The 20,851-nt window shown below is 37.6% G+C and overlaps 1 protein-coding gene across 10 annotated transcripts in view; it reads left to right on the plus strand.

Annotated features, from left to right (window-relative positions):
• The window catches only part of FUT9 (fucosyltransferase 9), a 105,391-nt gene extending 89,727 nt beyond the window's left edge, over nt 1-15,664 (plus strand). For 9 of the 10 annotated variants that reach the window (XM_071446006.1, XM_071445988.1, XM_071446016.1 and 6 more), the window contains one exon: nt 6,564-15,664. In XM_071446006.1, coding sequence (XP_071302107.1) covers nt 6,564-7,651 — 1,088 coding nt within the window. In that variant the 3' untranslated portion in view covers nt 7,652-15,664. Of the gene's footprint in view, nt 1-1,389; nt 1,542-6,563 lie in introns of those variants that run through there. The other variant, XM_071446036.1, reaches the window with a different exon arrangement.
• The last annotated feature ends 5,187 nt before the right edge of the window (nt 15,665-20,851 follow it).

Consider the following 20,851-nt stretch of genomic DNA (forward strand, 5'->3'; position numbering starts at 1 on the left):
TGCCATGGAGAGAAGGAGAGGATAGATGACAATCAGGGGGAAGGCTGGGGGCTGCTGAGCCATAGCAGGATGCTGTGCCTTGCACAGCAATTTGGAGAAGGAAGCTGAGAATAGGATTTTCTTCAGCAAGGGGGTCAGGATTCAGACATTCACAAAAAAAAGCAGCTGTACTCCATCTAGAAATCTACAGGAAGATTTAGGTTTAGCCTTTAAAAATAGGGACTTTGTAATTGCTGTTGTCCACATAATATTTTGCTTTTCTTCACATTTTCACTCTGTGCCATGTGGCTGCTTCATAGTTTGCAAGACAACTTTGAGGATGGGGGATGATTTTATACTTTTATTCTGCAATTCTTTGCAGTTTTTGACTGCCAGTTTGTACTCTTATTAGGTTCATTTTATAAGAATCGGTGTTTACTGCCAGGAGCACAAGGCTGGAATGAACCAAGTGAGGTCATTGTAGCCCAGCCCTAGGACCTGGGGGCACAATTTGGTCTCTCATTGCTTAGTGGTGCTTGTCTAACCTTGTTCTTGCCAGTCTCCAGTGATAAGTTCTGCACCATTCTGAAGCAATCTATCTTAATGGCTACCTGTCCTCGGGGTGCTTTTAGGTAATTTTTTTTAAACTGTTCGAAGTAAAATTTACCACCACTGAATGAAATGATTCTATACTGCTCTCAGAGTGCAAACACACAAAATTGGAATCTGTGGAATTAACAAATAACTCGAAAACAAAGGAGGTGGAGAGGGGAAGAAAAAGAATGTTGTAAACAGTAGAATAAAAATATGCAGTCTGAGATCAGCAGCTCATTCTGTTTTCAGCCTTTTAACTCTGTGCAGCTCTGTTGAGCCTTTTCATGCTGGGCTGTTTTCAGAAATCTGTGGACAGGCATGGAAATGTGTGGAAACAAGCCTGTGTTTGGATGTTTGTTGGGGGAGAAAAAATCCGCTGTTCCAGTTGCAACAGAGGAAGCTTAACTGGGAGCAGTGAGTTAATTCCAATAAAAGGAGCACTCCTCAGTTTCAGAGAGCTAAAGCAAAAGCCCCCGGGGGCATGTGCATACAGCAGTGACTTGGAGATAAGAAGTTACACACTGGCTATCCTGAGGCAATCAGGGTTTCTTCAATACTGCAGGTGAAAAAGCTCTAGCTAATTGGAAGTGTGCTTTAAGAAAATCCAGCTTTTAGCATAAATGCAAATATGCCCTGGCCAAGGGTGGTAAAATATGCCAGAGGACAGGGAAAGCAATCTCAGATGAGCTTTCTTTCTAAGAATAACAATTGTTTGCTTGTGATTCCTATCAGTTCTCACTGCATTCAGCTGTCCTTTTATGGCCCTGAAGTATCTACCTACATTGTCTGCTTCTAGAGGGAGCTACCTCTGGCACCTCTGGTATCCTCAAAGTCCTTCTGCTCTTCACCCACTCTGATGCCAGGAGTGATCCTTGAGGATCTTGAGGTTAAGTAGTTCTACCTGAGGAATCCTGAGACCAGCTGGTGGTGAAGACAAGAGTTAGCCTCAAACACTTAAGAATTCTAAGGTGTGAAAAGTATTGTGATTTTTTTTCATGATTCAGTGTCCATGCTTTTAAGAATCTTGGCTTCATTTTCATTTTAAAATACTATCCTTTCCCTTTGGAAAAGCTGAGTACTAGACTAGTAATGAAAGTTATGCCTCTGCAAGTAATGATATTTTTTGGGCTACTGGCAAAACCTTGAGAAACTGAAGAAATCGGTGCAAAAAATGCCAGAGAAAAAGGCATCAATATTATTGACGAGAAAGTTCATATTTTCTCCCCACTGCAGTATTGCATAATCAGAAAAAAACCCAAAACATATCTGTCCCTTCTGGAATGACTGAGAAGTCCCAGTTGCAAGGAAAATATGATAAAACAGTTTCCATAAAATTCAATTTTATTTCTTAATAAACATAATGCATTCAAAACCAGACATTTTTTTGCAAGCCTTGCCTGGTAAACTTGGGGTTAACAGGGCTGATACCCCATTACTATCTCCCTGTTTCTGTTGCTGCTAAATGCAGTTGCTCCCTGATGGAATGCCAAGATTTGCACTTAAAAAGAAGCCTTGCTAAGTTTTGTACTGAGAAAAACAGTCTTGTACTGATAAAATACTATACTTTCAACTTGGGAAAAAAAGCACCTAGAAAATACTTGCTACTCCACAACGCTCTGAAATGTACTTTATAACAAAACTATCAAAAGTACAGAATTCTTCCAGCTGGCAAAAATCTCAGTAAACACATCTCTTTGACAAAGTTCTCCTTTCAGACTCAACATGCATGGGGGAGGGAATCCACAGAAAGGAAATTTGTCATTCTGGGGTGGAAGAAAAGCCATGAAAGGGGAAGGGTGAACTAAGGTGACTTGCATGGATGGCTTGCAATAAATATCTCCTTAGTGTCACCTTTATAGTGAGAATTACAGTCAGATGTTAATGGTTATCTTGGGCACAAAAAAGAAGGACATAAATAAATATGGAAAAGAATCCTCATTTTGGAGATTATTATGGAAAAAATGGTCCATGAATTCTAGTGCACCATAACCTTTATGTCCTAGTAGTACACACAAGCTAATTCTCAAAATATCTCTTCTAGCCCAGACCATTTTATGATGCTATGCAAATAATATGTGTCAACAAGTGCCTAACACATGCCTTCACTGCACTTACTGCTGCCTGACTGTGCCCAGGACTAAATCCCAAAAGCCATGAAAGCAGAGTTTGCTGGTCCATTCCATGGGTCCCTCAATCTGCCTTGGGAAGCACAGAAATTATTGATTCTGTTAGTACTTCCTGACGAAAAATCACCACTATTCCCAGTATACATCTTAATAGTTATTACTGTATTCCACAAAATGGAATACAAAAATAGAATTCCATGAAAAAACCCTGTCCAGCTCCTCTGGGTATGGTTAAGTGGTATTTTTAGGAGTCTGCTCAGTTCCTCTGCTTCCTTGCAAGACTCTCATTCAATTTTTTAAAGGGTCCTGCTATTAGAACCCTTTTCCACCATCCCATTAGCAGTAGTTTCAGAGCAAAGCATGACAGTGATGCCAGTACACCTAATGGATCTGTGAGACTGCATAATGAATGGCTGGTTCTCTGAATCCAAAGGATGCAGGACTATAAAGGGCTATAGAGCCTGGATGTAGGTTTGTGTTTTGGTAAAAGGCAAAAACTAAAAACCATGATCCCATATCAGAAGGGGGACATGCCTTCACAGGCCAGCAAAACCAGGAGGAGAAATAAACCCAGAAGAGACAAAAATTGGCAAACTCATCTGTTTAACATGGTCAGATGTTAATATTGGTACTTGGGGTAGCACAAACCACATTGGCTCTACACTTCAAAAGCTTCTATACAAATGCAAGAGTCTGGACAAACTAGAATTTCAGGCAGAGGACAGAAGATATAATATCTGGTCATTTCCTATGCAGTAAGAATTGTCATGTGATGATGCAGGGGTTTGTTAGTAGTTAGCAGAAGAGCTTAGTGTAAAATAATCCCTGTCAGAGACTTGAGTCAAAAGGCTTATAACTGGAGGGTGACTATGTTACAAGGCACAATGTTAAAATCCTTTTCTGATTTTTCATCATCCTTTTTAATCCCTAGAAAATTATCAGCTCCTGTGAATAAATGTGTCCCAATCTATTGTTCAAACTCAGCTGACACTCTCTGTTCAGTGATAAGTTATACCTGTGCTGTGTATCACTTTCAAAAGCACAGAAACAAAGAACAGCTTTACATGAATATCAGTTCAGCCTCTTGATTTTTTTTTTTCAGCTGCATCTCCTAGAGCTGTTCAACCTAAATCCCTTCTTCCTTAGAGGTCCCATTCTTACTTTCTCTTTAGTAAGGCAGGGAAGCAGTCTTAGGCTCTCATAGGACATATCCTTCCTTCTAGACATAATTTCAAGAAATAATCAACACAGGCTAAAAAAAGCCAATGTAATGTTGCTGTAAAGCCTCGTTTTTCTTTCAGAGGGATTTAAACTGATGTGGATAAGTGGAAAAGCCATGGACACACCGTTCCCCTCCTTTACTCCCCTCAGGATCATTTTGCTGAAATCAGAGGGGGCCTGCTAAACTATGTCCTTCAGTAAAAGGGCCTAGACAAAAGCACCAGACTCAGCATTCCATATATTTTATATAATTGTAGGAGGTGTTTGTGCCCAGGCACTGGCAGCAGGGACTCTGGACAGCCTCTCCAAAGAGCAGCCAGGGCCACCCCATGCCAATTCCAGCATATCCCAACACACCCACTGCAGGGCATGGCTAAACCCTGCAGCCAAGGTGCTGGCACCTCTGGGAAAGTGTATTCAAAAGGCACAAGTAATGGAAAATTAGGGGGAAAACGTGAGAAACAGCCTTGTGAGCACCAAGGTCAGAGAAGAAGGACAGGGGGACATACTCTGAGCACTACAGCAAAGACTTCCCTGCAGCCCATGGTGGCCTCGTGAGGACCTCACAGGAGGATGTGTCCTGAAGCATCCCATGGACAGCCCACTCAGTAGCTAAGTTTTTTTCCCTGAAGGAATTGCATCCCATAGGAAGGACTCATTTTGGAGGAAGGGAAAGGCGTAAGGAGGAAGGAGCAGCTAAGAGGAATAGTTGTGGACTGATCACAAACCTGTATTCCTATCCCTCTGCACTGCTCAGGAGTGGGTAGGAGGTATAGGAGTTGAGAATGAAGGAGGAAACTGAGTCTGGGAATAAGAGGGGGGAAATTTATTTTAATATTTGTCTTTGTTTCTCACTATATAAATCTATTTTAAATGACAATAAATTACATTATTTTGCCCCGAGATGAGCCTGTTTAGCTTATGAAAGTAACTTATAAGTGACCTTCCTGTCCTTACTTCAACCCATGAGACTTTCATCTTTTTTTCTTCCCATATTTTGTTGAGGAGAGATAGTGAGAGAGTGTCTGGGTGGGTCTGACAGCCAGACAAGGTTAATCCACCACTATAACTAAAACCAGAATTAAAAACATCCATATACCCAAAACCAGGAGATATTGTGACAAATTCCCTTTTCTTCAAGATACAGTGTTAGAGTAAAGCTAAGTTAAGGGATGTTCCCTCCTTCTTCCTTTCCTCAACAATGAATGTGAAAACATTTATGTTGTAACTGCAGTGCTACACTCACTACACATCAGTTTTTACACTCACAAAGGCTGCAAAGTTATGTGCTATTTGTGGACATCTGAATCACGTTCTATCATGTCTTCATTCTGAATTTATTGATTTATTTCATAGTAGGAAGAGATGAGCTATGGAAGTGGTTTTAAAGGCCTGAAGTTCACTTTCTGCTTTCTTTGATTATGATTTTTATATATATATATATATATATACATCTATATAATATTATATATTTTCCTATTTATAGGGGTGGGCTTTTTATAAATTTTTTTTGTGGCACTATCTAGCCAAGGAAACAAAACACAACAAATTGAAAGATGTGCAAAAAAAGGAAAGTCAGACAACATTTACAGTAATTGTAGCACATTTACAGTGTGCCACTATGTTCAGAGTACTTTTTCCTGGTAACAGACTTCCATTCCTTTTCCCTTGTGTGCCATGGTGCTGCATGGTTGACTTTTCTTAGTTTTAGAACATCTGTGAGTTCTAGGGCTACATTCAGGATCAAAGGTTAGCAATTAACAACCCCTAACTAGGGTTGTTAGGTTTTGCAAGAACCATATGGTAGAGTAGTTCTGGAAAGAGATTGATCACTTCTCTCAGGAGGAAACAAGTAGAGCAAGGACATAGGAGGCTACAGGAGGCTATATGAACTTCTCAGCCCTATCTCCCCATGGGAAAAAGAGGATACCTCATAATGATGCAGCATATCTCTACTTTTCCTCATTTTTAACACATAAAAACATAATTAAATATATAAGAACATATTTTATATTAATTTCTCTTTATTTTTTATGTGGGAAATATGTGAGATCTGTGGCTGCATAAGGAAACTCTCTATTGGTGCTTCCTCCCCTAGGTATTTTAGGAGTTCCCTGGAGAAGGCATGAATGTTCATCCCTATGTAGCCATCAGACATGAACTAGTTTTCTAATAAAAGTCTTATTGATTAAACAATTAAAGTTCTAGTCCCTTCCTTTTTCAATCCTCTAATCCTATGTCCTCCACATTCACAAAAATACAAATACAACAAATCTGCAGCATGTTGTCCTTTACACAGACGCAGGGATAGAATTAAAGGGTAATTTTTTCTGTCTTCTGTGTTCCAAATGCTTGGCCTAGGTTCTGAGCAAAAGAACTTCTCAATATGTACTGATTCACCAAGTATGAGACATATTAAAATCTTGCTTTTGTCAGTGAGCTTTTAATGTGAAGAAGAGAAATATTGTCACTTTGTCACAGAGTGCAAGAAACCATGCCCTCTCCATTCAAAGGAAATTTCTGAGGTTGCAGTTCAGTGTTATTGAAGTTCTACCTATTGTGATGTCTGATTATTTTAACAAGACATATATATGTAATTTAATACCCGATATTATTTTCTCTCTCTTCCTCTTTTTTTCTCAGAGCAAATTATGACATCGACATCTAAAGGAATTTTCCGGTCATTTTTTATTATCTTCATTATCCTTGGTTGTTTCATGGCATTTATATTGATTTATATAAAACCAACAAATAGCTGGATTTCTGGTCCTATAGAATCAGCCAGTTCAGTGTTGAAAATGAAGAACTTCTTTTCTTCCAAAACTGATAATCTCAATGAAACTACTGTCTTGATCTGGGTTTGGCCATTTGGTCAGACATTCGATCTAACGTCCTGCCAAACGATGTTCAACATCCCCGGGTGCCATCTGACTATTGACCGCTCGCTCTACAACAGATCCCACGCTGTCCTCATTCATCACAGAGACATTAGCTGGGATCTGGCCAATTTACCTCAGCAAGCCAGGCCACCGTTCCAGAAGTGGATTTGGATGAACTTGGAGTCTCCAACTCATACTCCACAAAAGAGTGGCATCGAACACCTTTTTAACCTGACCCTGACTTACCGACGTGACTCAGATATCCAGGTGCCTTATGGCTTCATGATGGTTGGCACCAGTTCCTTCACATTTGAAGTACCAAGTAAGGAAAACTTGGTCTGTTGGGTTGTGAGTAACTGGAACCCTGAGCACGCTCGAGTGAAGTATTACAATGAGCTCAGCAAATACATTGAAATCCACACCTACGGACAAGCCTTCGGAGACTACGTCAATGACAAAAACTTGATTCCAACTATCTCCACGTGCAAATTCTACCTTTCCTTTGAAAATTCAATCCACAAAGATTACATTACTGAGAAACTCTACAATGCTCTTCTGGCTGGATCAGTACCAGTTGTACTGGGCCCTTCCAGAGAAAATTACGAGAATTACATTCCAGCAGACTCTTTCATACATGTGGAAGATTTTCTCTCCCCCAGAGAGCTAGCAGAATATCTTCTGATGCTTGACAAAAATAATAAGATGTATCTTAGTTATTTCAACTGGAAGAAGGATTTTTCAGTGCATCTTCCTAGGTTCTGGGAATCACATGCATGTCTTGCTTGTGATCACGTGAAAAGACACCAGGAATACAAGTCCATTGGAAATTTAGAAAAATGGTTTTGGAATTAATTTGTGGGGGGTGTGTGTGGGTGTGTGTGGTTGTGTGTGTGCATTTTTTTGAAGAAGCCAGAAAGGACTTCAGTCCAAGTGGAGAGGAAAAGAAAAGAGAAAAAAAGGAAGGAAAAGAGAATCTCACATCATGGTTTATCAGTTATTCTCTTTTGGCTATCCTATTTATATTTTGTAAGAAATTTTAAAAGATCAGCAGAAGCAGTCATCAGTACTCAGTTTCAAATTATAATAGATATACTAATTATGTGCACTGAAGAGTATTTGATTGCTTATTATAAATTTAAAACAAGATTTTCAACATTTTCTGTGAAACAAGTCCCAGTCTTTCACTTGAAGCAGTAATTTTTAACTTTTTTTTTATTTTTAACATTATCTTTGTTGTTTAACCTATTTTGAAAATGAGGAAACAATTTTTAAATGTCAGAGAAAATTTTAAGAACGTAATTTGTGGTTCCAGACAGAAATGTGTGTAACAGTTCAAAAGACAGTAAAGTTTCTATGTCCATCTTGCATTTAAGAGCACAGTAGAGTACATTACCTAACATTATGGAAGTGTGACAAATTGCCCCCTTTTTAAGGGTAATGAACCTAGAACTATAGTTTTTTAAATGTATTAGAATAGTGGATAGTCTTTGTTTCTAAAAAGGTTTCCTAACAAATGGTCCCATTATGTTGCTTTAGGAATATATCTCTTCTTACCCTCTGAAGAAAAGAGAAGTCATATTTAGAGAAAATGACCAATCCTGGTGACCAAAACCCAGATTCATCAAATTTTTGAGTGTATTCAAATGCAGCACAACCTTGGCCTTCAATATGTCTCAAGTATTTTTAACTTGAACCAGAGCTTTACATAGTGTTACACTGAGATAAACAGATTTTTTTAAAAAGGTGTTTGATTACATCAGCCTTATGCACTGAATTCAGCTGGTAATAATGGATTTTAGAAGCAGTTTGCTGAGAAATTTTAGAAAGCTCTCTCATATAATTTCTTGAATAATATTGAATTTTCCCCTAATTCTGTAAAGATCTGTTGAATTTTAACTGTAGCTGGACAATTTGATGTTATGACACATAAGTGCGGGGAAAAATTACTAAGCAGTCAATTTTCTGAGAGAAATTTGCTGAAATTCAGTAAATAAGCTATGAGGCTATATAAACTTTCAACTTACTAAGCTAATAAATTTGGGGGGTTGAAAATATTGTGTATGAGAGGTATTAAAAATGAACTCTTCAGAGCAACAACTGCTATCAATATTTGATAATATAAGTAGGTTTTAAAGTATCAAATTTGCTCTAATAGCAAAACCAAAATTTTGATGATTGTCATAATTTTAAGATGTCTGCTTCAAACATGTATAATTTGATTTTACTACTTTCTATCAGCTAAGACAAATTTCTGATTGCTATATATATTCATATGTACAAGGTTGGTTTAATGACATAAATGCATAGGTATGCTTTAGTATCAAATGAAAGCAAATCAGCTTGGATTTTCAGGTCAGTGCTGCAAATCACACCTGCTACCAGAAAAAAAAGAAAAAAGTTAAACTGGAAAGACTTCTGCTTGTGACATGAATAAGACCCTGATCAAGCAAAGTAGTTAATCGAGTAACTGAGACTAAATTTGCAGACAAAAAAGTTACTGCAGTAAGGAAATGAGAGATAAATTATAAATATTTAGCAAAAGACAGTGGGACTTAATACAGGCTGGAATAGAAACACAAAAGGCTATAAGAGTAATTAGTTAAATTTATAGGACTCAAAACCCCATGGAAAAATTATAGAATTACTTCTGCTCTGCCTGTGGTTTCAAAAGCTGTATTCTGATCCAGCTAGCTTTCAATATACTGTGAATCACCTAAACTCACCAGCATTCTAGTATGCAGCAAGATAAGCTTACCTTGAACATTAATGCAATACAAGGAAACTGAGTCTTCTAAAAACAAACTTCTGATGTGCATGTAATATGAGTAGTATCTTATCATTTTGAAGGCAAGTTTCTTTAGCTTATAGTCTGTCCTACAGGACATCATAACATTTTGTTTTCAGGAGGACTGTGAAATTCTCGGTGACTGAACATACCACTGGTTTGGCTCAATAACCTGATTCCCTCAGTGCTGGAATTTGGAAGTCCTTTGCATTGACCTCAGTGAAAGGTGAATGTGTACAACCATTCCTCACTTCAGATCGTGAGAGCTGTTCTATGTGTTAGAAGGCCTTAGGTGGATTCAGACTGGTTCCTTGGCAGCAAGTTCAGCTAAGTCCTTATAGTAATAACAAGCAAGAATTTATAAAATATATGAAGTGTGAAATATTGGTCAGTGTATACACAGGAAAGTTTTGAAATATACTCTGAATTTTAATCCTGTAAGTAATGTTTTTACCTCTGTAAGCACAAGATCCAGCCAGCATGGCTAATCTTAGGCTGAATTTTAAGAAATGGAAAAGTCTTTTGATGGAACTGGAAGGAGTGAAGAGTGTTGTTCTCTTCACAAGAAGAAAAGCTCCACACAAGGTTTGTATATATTTCAATCAGGAAACATTGCTAAAATTGCTTCAAAGATTAATAAAACAGGAGAGAAATCTAATTCAGAATTGTGCATAAGAATCACTACCAAGTCCTAAAAAATATACATGACCCTAATGCCTCACTGGCATTCTTGAAGAGTAAGTGCTGGAACAAAATTGAGCCAATTTTTAATGAGGATTTTAAGGTGATCTGCAAGTATCAGACCTTAAGCAGTTCTGGATTGAAATATCTTTGTTGACAGAAGATGAAGCAATTTTGGGCATGTTCAGCCTATGTAGTAAATGATGTGAAGCAATGGATACAAAACATCTGTGCTCAATGCATGCATGAAGGCTGCCTACCTAGACCTAGACACTTAACTCACCTAAGGCTGCTTCCATTCTGTATCTGATATTCAGCTTTGTGAGGTCTGTGCTTCTTTTGTGATCTACTCCACATGGGCAGCAAGCATAGACACTCAAATAACAAATCACTGTGAAAGAAAATGAGCAAACTTAAGCAACTGTGGAAGGGACTAGACAAAATAGGTTTTGTGCTTTGGTACCACTGGCAAAAGAAGATAATTAGCTAAAAAAAGTGAACTAGAAGTTGGGAAATCACACCAGCCCTAATTGTTTTTTCAAGAAATTTCTTTCAGACATTCAATTTCTTTTTTTGCTAGCCCACAGCAATCTTGAGTTTACTTGTCCCAAGTTAACTAAGCAGTCCATGAAGACAGAGGGTAATCACCATCCTTTGTTTTACTTTGGATGATTTTAGGCTCTCTGTCATGCACTGAGCTATCAACACTACTGCTTTTCTCAGTGTGGAAAATAAGACCCAACCAGATAAAATACTAACTGCACATCCATTGCTACCCAACTGAATGTGGACAGTATAAGACAAAACTGGAAGCAGATCCTTCTAAAGTAGTTTTCCTTTCATTTCATAGACAATGTCCACAGCAGATCTTGCTTAGTATGAGATCCCCATTCCTTAGGGAACCCTGTTGCCAGTTTCTTTGAATGCCTCATTCCATATGTCTATACCACAGTGAGCAGCAGCCTGAGTGAAGCCCACTGAAATTGTGAGACATCCAGCAACATATTTGTCTTTTAAGAAACAGATCAAATAAAATGAAAGTTGGACTGAGAGAACATCAATGTGGGGCTTTGTATAGTTCATGCAGGCTGAGCAAGACATGGGAAATGGACACCACTGAACACAATAAAGAACTACTTGCTCTCTCTGGACACTCACCTTTTTTTTTCTCAAAATAGGCTTTAAAAAAAACACATAATTTTCTCCCATCTCTAAACAAGCAGTTAAGTAACGAATAACTGCTCCTTTTTATTCAAGAATGGGACTCCTGTTAGCCTTGTATTATCTTTTTTATTAGATGCAGAATAACATTCAGGAGAAGAGAAAGGTTTGTCAGTAAGATAATTCTATTTCTTATCTAGATTCAAGGATCTTTATTCTTATTTTCTTATTTGATTTATAAGCCTTCATGCAGCAACACCTTCTGGACACGATACAAAAAGGCATTAAGAGCATGCAGATGACAATGAGACTTAAGTGTGTCCTTAATTTTAAGAGCATCTTAAATGCTTTAATGCACTGGGGCTCCAGAGAATGTTTTCATTGCCTTTAGGAATTGTGCCAAAGAGTGGAATTTATAGACATCAGCAACCAATTTGTGCAGCCTCTTCTGCATCATGTACATAGAGAGTAAAGATTGGCTGAATAGTCCACACTGAAAACCCTGGATTCATTCTGATTTGGTGTCTAACCAATAAATCTTGGCCCAGCTCTTCTGCTCCTCCACCACCTCAGGCCATCCCCTGAGCACAGCACCTCAGCTTACAGCCTGCCCGTGCTATGCAGGGTCACTGAACTTCCATGTGACATGAGGAAGCCAGAGAGGCTGAGGATGCTGAGATAGAATTTCAAGGCCTGTCCAAGGATGAAAGCATAAAACCTGGTCATGTCCTGAAATCTGGACTCACTGTGCCCTACAGAGAGTCAGTCTCAGCCACAGCTGATTTTCCTCTGAGGAAAGTATTTGGTTCATTCTAGGTGAGACTGTGAGTAATCACTGTGTGTGCAAAGTGGGAACAAGAGGTGTCTCTGTGTAGGCTGACAAGGAAGCTTCTGACCTATTTAAACCTAGCAGTGAAAATTAAACAAGTACTCAAGTGTTTCCTTGGTCTAAACTAGTGTGTTATTGAGAACAGAGTCCAGGGGAAGTATTTGCATACCCACCTACCAGCTGGTGGGTTTTTTCATTAATTTTGGCTGACAGTTCTGTTTTAGCTTTTTTGTTTGTTTTTAATAAAAGTGATTTGAAAATGTTAAAAATCAATCAATATGATTCATACAAGATAGTTATTTCACGTTTATCTTTTGCTTCTTCCTTGGGCAAATCTTCTACCAGAGTTAGCAGGTGATTTGGGAGATTCCTATGCTAGTAACAAAGGATTGAGCCAAGGATGAATGGCTTGGGTAGAAAACCCTGTCTTGTTCATTGAAATTCCCCTTCTGATTTTTGAATGTGCAGTTAGTGCTATGGACAATTCTACATTCAGAGAATCAATGTAAAAAGCATACTGGTTAGAGATGCTCATAAAAGGTACAGAAATACCAATAAATTGATTAAATAAACTATGCGGTGGCAATTTTAATTCATGGCACTATTGCTAGAGGGTGATACAGATGATAAAATCATCAACTTGTGAGAAATAACTTGGCCTAGAGACATCATCCAGCAGTTTTCGTACTGGAGGAAGTCACTTCATTACTCCATCGCAAATGTAATTAATTGGCAATCTTTAGTGTCACCAATTGACTGAAAGCAATCGTCTCTGTGCAATGAATATCTCAGAGGTTTGCTCACGTGGCAGAGAGCCTCTCACCCCCAGGTTAACAGCCTGAATTAAGAGTTGCTTGGTACAGGTCACTGTTTGGCAGCCTCTAGCAAAACCACAGCAGGTGGTTCTGTGGTCGCAGGTTTTGCATTGCTGCTTTCAGCCAGGGAAGGCAAAGAACAGAGCTGAGACTCATCTGACACCCTCTTCATGGCACACTCACAGAGGGGTTTAAGACACTCTCACTCCTGTGGCCTATACCCTGCCTGCCTATGAGAATGCAGAAGACTTTGCTGTTCCAAGTAATAAGAGAATTTTCATTTTTTTGAGGTGTGGTGTCAGTCTGTGCAAATGAATTATTGATACTTGGGGGAACTCCTCATTAACATTCTTAAGTAATTAATTAGCAGGAAAATAATTTAATCATTGCAAATTGGCAGCAAAAGCAACTGTTTGTTATTCTTTATTATGAATTAGTCCAGTGGAAAAGAGGATTTGATGAAACTTTATCCCCCTGGCTTGATATAGCCGAGTTGGATCCAGATATAGAAACATGTTTCATAGCAAAATTTGAAAGATATATGGTAAACCAACACATATATATAAAGTTCGGACAAATTTCCTACAGAACCTTGAAACTATAAATAAGCACTTTAGCAGTCACCAGACAGAAAATGTTCCCATCAATCCATTTCTTTATAACATCATAAGAAAAGCCAGCCTGATATATGCTGTTTGGCAAATAAATTAATTACAAAACCTACATTTTCTTTGCTGCTTTGTAACACACATAAGAGCTGAGATTAAAAAGTTTGGAAAGTTAACTCCCTTGGTGTAATTTAATGTTTTAAAGAATCCATGGACATGCTGAAAAGAAGTGAGAAACTTTTCCATCTATACAAAATTCTAATGTGCCAAACTGTTTCCAGTGAATGAACAACACAGTTAAGTATATTGACTTTTTATTAGGATTTACAAAATCTTCTATTAACGCACTGTAATTTTGCACTATTTTGTAAGAAAATTTAAAAAAAAGGAAAAAATAAAAAAGGAACTGAAAAAAGAAACAGAAAAAAAATCTAAAAATAGATGCCAAATGTATAGTTTGTAAAATACTATTTTTCTGATATAAGGTGTCATTATATTGTGAATCTAACTGTGTTATTGTAAACTGTGAAAAATGTGATGTTCTGTTGTGACACAGCCTATGAAGGGCCATTTCTAACACAGATAATTCACCTGGACTTGTTTATATGAAACATATTCATAAATCTGAGATCACTTTTATACTTATTTTTCTTAGACTATTTTTCCACATTTGCAACACAACTGTTATTTTATATCAAACATTAATTTTGCTTTAAAATATTAGTTGAATAGGTGGGTGAGCGTCTTAAATGTGCCAGAGATTCAAATCTGTAACAGAGATAATTCAGAAACTATTCTTTGCCAAACTGTAATGCTAGTAAAATCAATGATGTTTTGTTGAAAAATGGGCACACTGTCAATAAACATAAGTTTCTAGTCCAATAATGATGACAATGTCACATTTTCTAGGATAAATGCCCGATAGTTACGAGCTGCATTTCCCTGCTGTCTTTGTGAATGTTGAGGAAACAAAACTGTGTGCCATAGCTGAATGTCATAGACATTCAGTTACCTAAATAATGTGCCATGGATTTTACCTCTGAGATACATTAATGAGGATTAAGAGGAAAAAACAAGCTGTTTGTCCTGATTCAAACTCAGTTTCTGTGATGGGTCACATGAAAATGGGGTGGTTGTCGAGGCAGGACTGGGACAACCTCAGCAGGGAGAGTTCTGTGTGTAGAAATGTGTGGGGACCTCATTTATTGTGTTAGTGCAAGATCAGGACCAAAGTCCCTTTCTTTTACATTTGAACTTGCACCCATAACACTGAGTGAGATCTGATAGGAACCCTTTCTTCATGTTCCCAGCTAATTATATTCCTTGTACTGACAACTTTTATGTGTTTTATATAATATATATATAGTGCATAAATTCATGTGTAAGAAAGAGTAACCATGGCAAATTGAATCTTAATAAAAATAATAGAAACCATTCTTACCTGCAGGCACATTCTAAGATGCCATGTTGAAAGATCCTGTAAAAAGTGTATTTTTTATTTATTAGTGATTGTATATTTTGCCCCATGATCTAGACATTTTATATCAGGGAGGCTACCAAAAACCATTTTTTTCTTCCCTTTGAACACTACCATCACCCTGAGATGCATCTGGAAACTGTAGAGGTCAACCACTGATGTTTTGTGGTAATTTTTTAGTAGGATGTTGTTGTTGAACTTTCTTCTGATTACCTATAGATATGTTCAGAGTTTTCAACATAATTTAACTGCAGACTGAAGATACCAACTGAATGAAACTACAGGTTACCATAATTATTTCAAAGACTCTCACCATTTATGTGAAATTAATATTTCAGAACACTGATTCCAAGGTGGTTAACGAGCAGATCATTGACTCTTATTTATTGAGCACTGGAATTCTCCCTAAAGGATAAACACTGAATCATGTAAATAATAGTGCTCTATATAAGCTTAACAAAATATTGTAATAGGTATATTTAAAATAAAAAGAGAACATTCCAAGTGTACTATAGTCTCTGATCATTATTTTATAGGTCTGATATCACACTTTTTCTTCTTGTGGTACTTCTCATTAAGAGCCTGATCTGAAGATTGCTGCTACTCATAACCATGACTTCTAGCAGAGATCTCACAAACAGAATTTTGGTTCTTTTTAAGCTGTTGCACACAAAATTCCTCTAAGTGCTCAAGGTCAGACTGAATTCATACAGACTGTCATGTGAGTTTACTATGCACAGCAACCAGCACAGATGAATTAATATGATATTGTAATTAACGTTACTTTGCCTTGTTTTTAACAATGATCTTTAAATTTTTTCTGAGGAGTGGAATAGTAATTTACATGGTCATATTTCATTGCTTTATCTACCATACAAATAACCTACATTTGCAGAGATTAACTGTATCTAAAATAGCAAATGGTTAAAACAATGGTGTCAGATTTATTTCTAAATATTTATGCAAAAATGGAAATAGCTGCCATTGAAATAAATGTAATGAATAATGCAGTATTTCCAGTAGGAAAGATCATCTCGTTACAGAAATTGCAGGTTATCCAAGACATAATATTATGTCTGACTGCTGTGCACCTTGAATAGGTTAGAGGTCTTCAAAGAACCTTTTCCTTTCTATCAGACAGGAAAATTTACTTTACTTCTGAGGTAACAAACCTTTGTTAACTTGGATACATTCTTTAAAAGTTTATTTAACTCTTGCCATTTACTTAAAGCAAGCTTATCATCATCTTGAGCTCATCCTTGACAAGTACAGGGACAGACTGACTTTTCAATAGCATGTGTGACCGAAGTCCCTGCCTCATTTCACTCACACACACAACCCTTTCACATTCTTACATTCAAAATCCACTTTAAAAATTCAATCTAGGGCAGAACATACAATTTTCTGTCTTTAAAACAGGCTTTTTTACTTAAATTATCCACTTCTACTTCCTCTCACAAACTTCCCCTGGATATGCCAACAAAGCCTTGTGTGTTTGGAAAGCCAGGTCCCTGCCCTGGATGTCAGAAGCAGTCAGCTTAATGATATGCTTCTGAAAGCACAGCACTGCAGTGAAACCTGAAAGAGAAAAGGGTCAGGCACAGAAGGTGTGCAGGTTTCTAACCCTGACAGCAATAGCGTGCTATTACAGATGCTGAAACTACATCTCTGGCTAATAAGGCTGCTGTTGGCACAACTTCTTCCTGCAGTGAAACAAGCAATAAGCTCTTCAAAAGCTCTACACAGGCTGATACTATAGCACAAAACACTTCATTGAAACAAGTGTGCAGCTAGTGAGCCTGAGAGTAGGCAGCTACCACCACTCAAAATACAAAACACTCCATGTCAATTCTCACACAGACTAAAACAGAAGCCACCTTTCAAGAAATATATCATCTCAACATATATTTTCATTCTGATAAACCCTTTGGATGGAATAACAAATCTTTAGACCAAAGACCTGGTGGTAGTTTAAGATACTTCAGAACAGGTTTCTATAGATAGGTGTACAGAGGAGTATTGAATTCCTAAATTTCCAGTATACATAAGGTAGTCACAAGTCTGAAAAAGTAAATGGGGTTTGAGAGTAACTCAGCTCACCTACTCAGAGTGTTTTCATCTTTAATCCTATCTAAGATCACATTAAAAAATCATTTAATGACTTGCAGTTCAATAACAATTGTTATTACAATTGATTTTGATGTACAATGAATCAGAAGAAGGAATAAAAGTGCTTGTGTTGAAATGTGAAAAATTATCAGGTTTCATTTTCCAATCAAAATTAGTTGTGATGTTATGATTGATGGTTTTTTGAAAGATCAAAATTACTATCAAAATTCCTGTCTTTAATCAAAAACCTAAGATTCCAGTAATTGCTAAATGAAATTAATTTGAGAAATTTCACACTAATTTTAACACTTTTTTCTGAAATGGTTCTTTTTCCTAAAGGGGTCTGTTTTTCCATGACAGAATTCTTGAATGAGGAACATATCACTAACTGCATTTTCATTCTTCTCTTGTCTTCTGTCATCTGAATTCTCTCATGTATGAAGAACAGATACTCAGTGGGATATGGTTAATCAATATGGAAGAGTTGCAAATGGTTTCAAAATAATTTCTATATAGTCACAGACTGTTGCCATACCACAATTATGTTATTCCTGCAATCAGGAGCAATCATTTAATGGCTGATTTCCAGCTTTCAGACATACACACTGACAAGTTATGAACTTCACTCTGCTTTTTAAGCTGCCCAGTCCTGTTACCACAGTTTCTTATATTTGACATTCTGTTCATCTTATATCCATGTCATTTCCTCAGACATATCATTCCCTGTCCTTCTACACCAACTGTGTATCTTTACATCCTCTCTCTGCATTTTGACATTTTAAGAAAATCTATTTTCAGCTACAAATACAAGGCTCTGTAACCTTGAAGTAGCGAGCCCAGCATCCTCGTGCCACTGCCCCTTCCTTGTCACTGAATTAGATTTAACTCACATTAAGTTTAATGCACTGACATGAAGTGTAATGAGGTACATGGGCAATCGGGTGATTTTTAATCAGTTCTGCTTGTCAAACAAATATATTGCACTGCAATCTGCTGGATGTAACAATTACATCCCGAGTGGTGGCTTTACCCTTGAAACCTTCTACTCAAATGCAGATCTAGAATGTCATGTGGTTATACCACACCAGTCCCAGACCTGAGCTCAAAGACAGCAAGCGATGCTGAGGGCACAGACCAACACCACAGGATAATAATTTAGGCAGTTATTCAATAATCCCTGACTAATAGAAGAAAAAGCAACTAAAATGCATCTAGACATACCATAATATTTACTACAGTCATATCATCCTGCACAGGCTCAGTTTGTGTACAGCAGGGTTTATCAGCTCTGTCTCAGCACAGCCCTTGAGCCTCAGCCGAGGATCTGCCTGGCACTTCTGGCTTCTTTGAATCCACAGAACTCTCTAGCACTCTGGACAAGCTTCCCAGAAATAATAAAGTGCAGATGCATCTCCAAGCATTCCTGAGAGCTGGATAGCACTGCCTGGTGTGCAGGATTAGTCCTGTAGGCCACCTACTAGCCATATGAGAGCTAGATCAACAAGAGAATGTGTTCAAACATGCAGCTTTCTTTGTTTCCATTATTTTTCAAGTCTTTCATGTTGGATGACTGAAAAATTCTTTTATCTTCTATCTGTTTGATATTAAAAAGCTCTGTAAGCAATTGCACTTAATATGAACACTCAAAACCGCTTACAAAAATTACAGAATCAAACCCTTAATCTTTGTAGTGATCTTACATGACTCTGATGCATTAAATTTAAGTTTGTGTTCAAGATGAATGCATTTACAGATAAACATATTGTGTAGCAAGGCAGAGGTCATTTACTATTTTGCAAGGATCAAATATATATTTGTAAATTAAAAAATAGTTTATGAGGTCTATCTTATCAGCAAAAATATGCAGGAATGTGCACCAAAATGATAATAATTCTCAAAGCCACCAGCCCCATTCAACCAAGGAGATCAAAGAGTTGGTGAAATAGATCTGATCCTTTAGCATCTATAAAAATGTTTTCTTTTGATGTTGCAAATTGTAGGCTTAAATGGTTTTGAGATTCTTTCCACACTTATATAAAGCATCTGCACAAATGTTGTCAGAATTACGGCCTTTACTTTCCAGAAAAACTGGTGTCTTGCATAAATATTTTATTTTATAAATATATTTTATTTTAATATAAAATGTGTTATATAAATATCATGTCTTCATCCTTGCATTAAAGAACTGAGGCAGAGTTGATGACTGACATTACACTTGAGCTATCTGGATTGTCTGCACAGCCCACTGCGGGGTGAAGGAGCTCAGTTGTTGCACAGCATGGCTGTACAAAAATACAAACCCCTGTCTGTACTGGCCCAGCAGCTGAGCAAGCTCATTTCAAACCATTGCACTTCTGCAGGGGATCTGCTAAACCTTTCAACTCAGAAAATCTCTAGAATTCTCCAGGAAAGTTAGTCACAAAACAGGCCTTAGGCACTTTTCTAAATTTCTTAATCCATAGTGAATGGTGTGACTAAGTCACCTGGGAGCACCTCCCTGGGGTGGATATTAATGCATACTTTTACAGTCACCACAACTTTAATAAAGAGGTCTCAAAGATTCTTCTCCTAAACTCTCAGCACAGTCCTTTTAAGACAACTCTAACCTGTCCTCAGTGAAACATTTAAGGTTTTGGAAAACCCTTACTGAAAAGAGACCTGTTTTCTTCCTACCAATTGGTTTTCTAGAAGTTGTCTGTCTTTTTTATACAGTTGCTGGCAACATGATATTAAGACTTGACTGGAAAGGACACATTCTAGGCCAGGACACCCAGAGCCAGCAACTCTCAGCAAATCTGAGTGTACAATTCATACTTAGACCAAAACTTACTTTTGATAGTGTTTTGCTGCTCTGAAATCTCAGTTCCTTAAGTCAGAGCATTCCTTCTTGTGAAAGTCCATCTCATCTTGTGAGAGCACTGCGCTTTATCTTAGGAGAGAAAATACTTTTCTCCTCCCTTAAGTTAAGCTCATGATGTGCTTCCATAGCGTTGCAATCCACCTCCATTTTTAGTTTGTTCTTCCATTTGCTTCCCACATCATGGGTTTGCCATCTCCTGATATTCTTAGCTGCTAGGAGGAATTTATCCTTTCTGAATCTGAGTGACTAGACATCTACACAGTGCTTGAGATGCTTGGTCATACCAACTTCAAAATTCCAAAAGTAGTTGATAACTTTTCCATCTTCCTCCCCAAGGGAGACCCTGATTGCTGGTGTCTTGGGTCTTGTAGTGGTTTCTTATTGTTCTCCCAGTGGCTGATTGCTTAGTTTGAGGGCATTCCCCAATTACATACCTTTAAGAGTTTTTCAGTCACTTATTCCCACTACAGGAGAATTCCCTTCATTCATTTATCAGCTCAGCACCCCAATGTTATCTAAAAGTCTTACACAGCTTTTGTTTTCCCAATTTAACATATTAGCATAATATAATTGAAATTGCTTGTGAAGTCCAGAAACGTTAATTTCAAGGCATTGTTGATTTCATTGTTCTAATATCTCCATTGTATGACACTACACCCCATGGACAGAAGAATACATGCTTAATAAGCTTTGTTATCTCCTCTGAAGCTAATTGCTTCTGTGGGTT

Source organism: Agelaius tricolor, unplaced genomic scaffold (assembly GCF_023055355.1).
Source record: "Agelaius tricolor isolate 1412-34295 unplaced genomic scaffold, bAgeTri1.0.p SCAF_1, whole genome shotgun sequence".
Lineage (NCBI taxonomy): Eukaryota > Metazoa > Chordata > Aves > Passeriformes > Icteridae > Agelaius > Agelaius tricolor.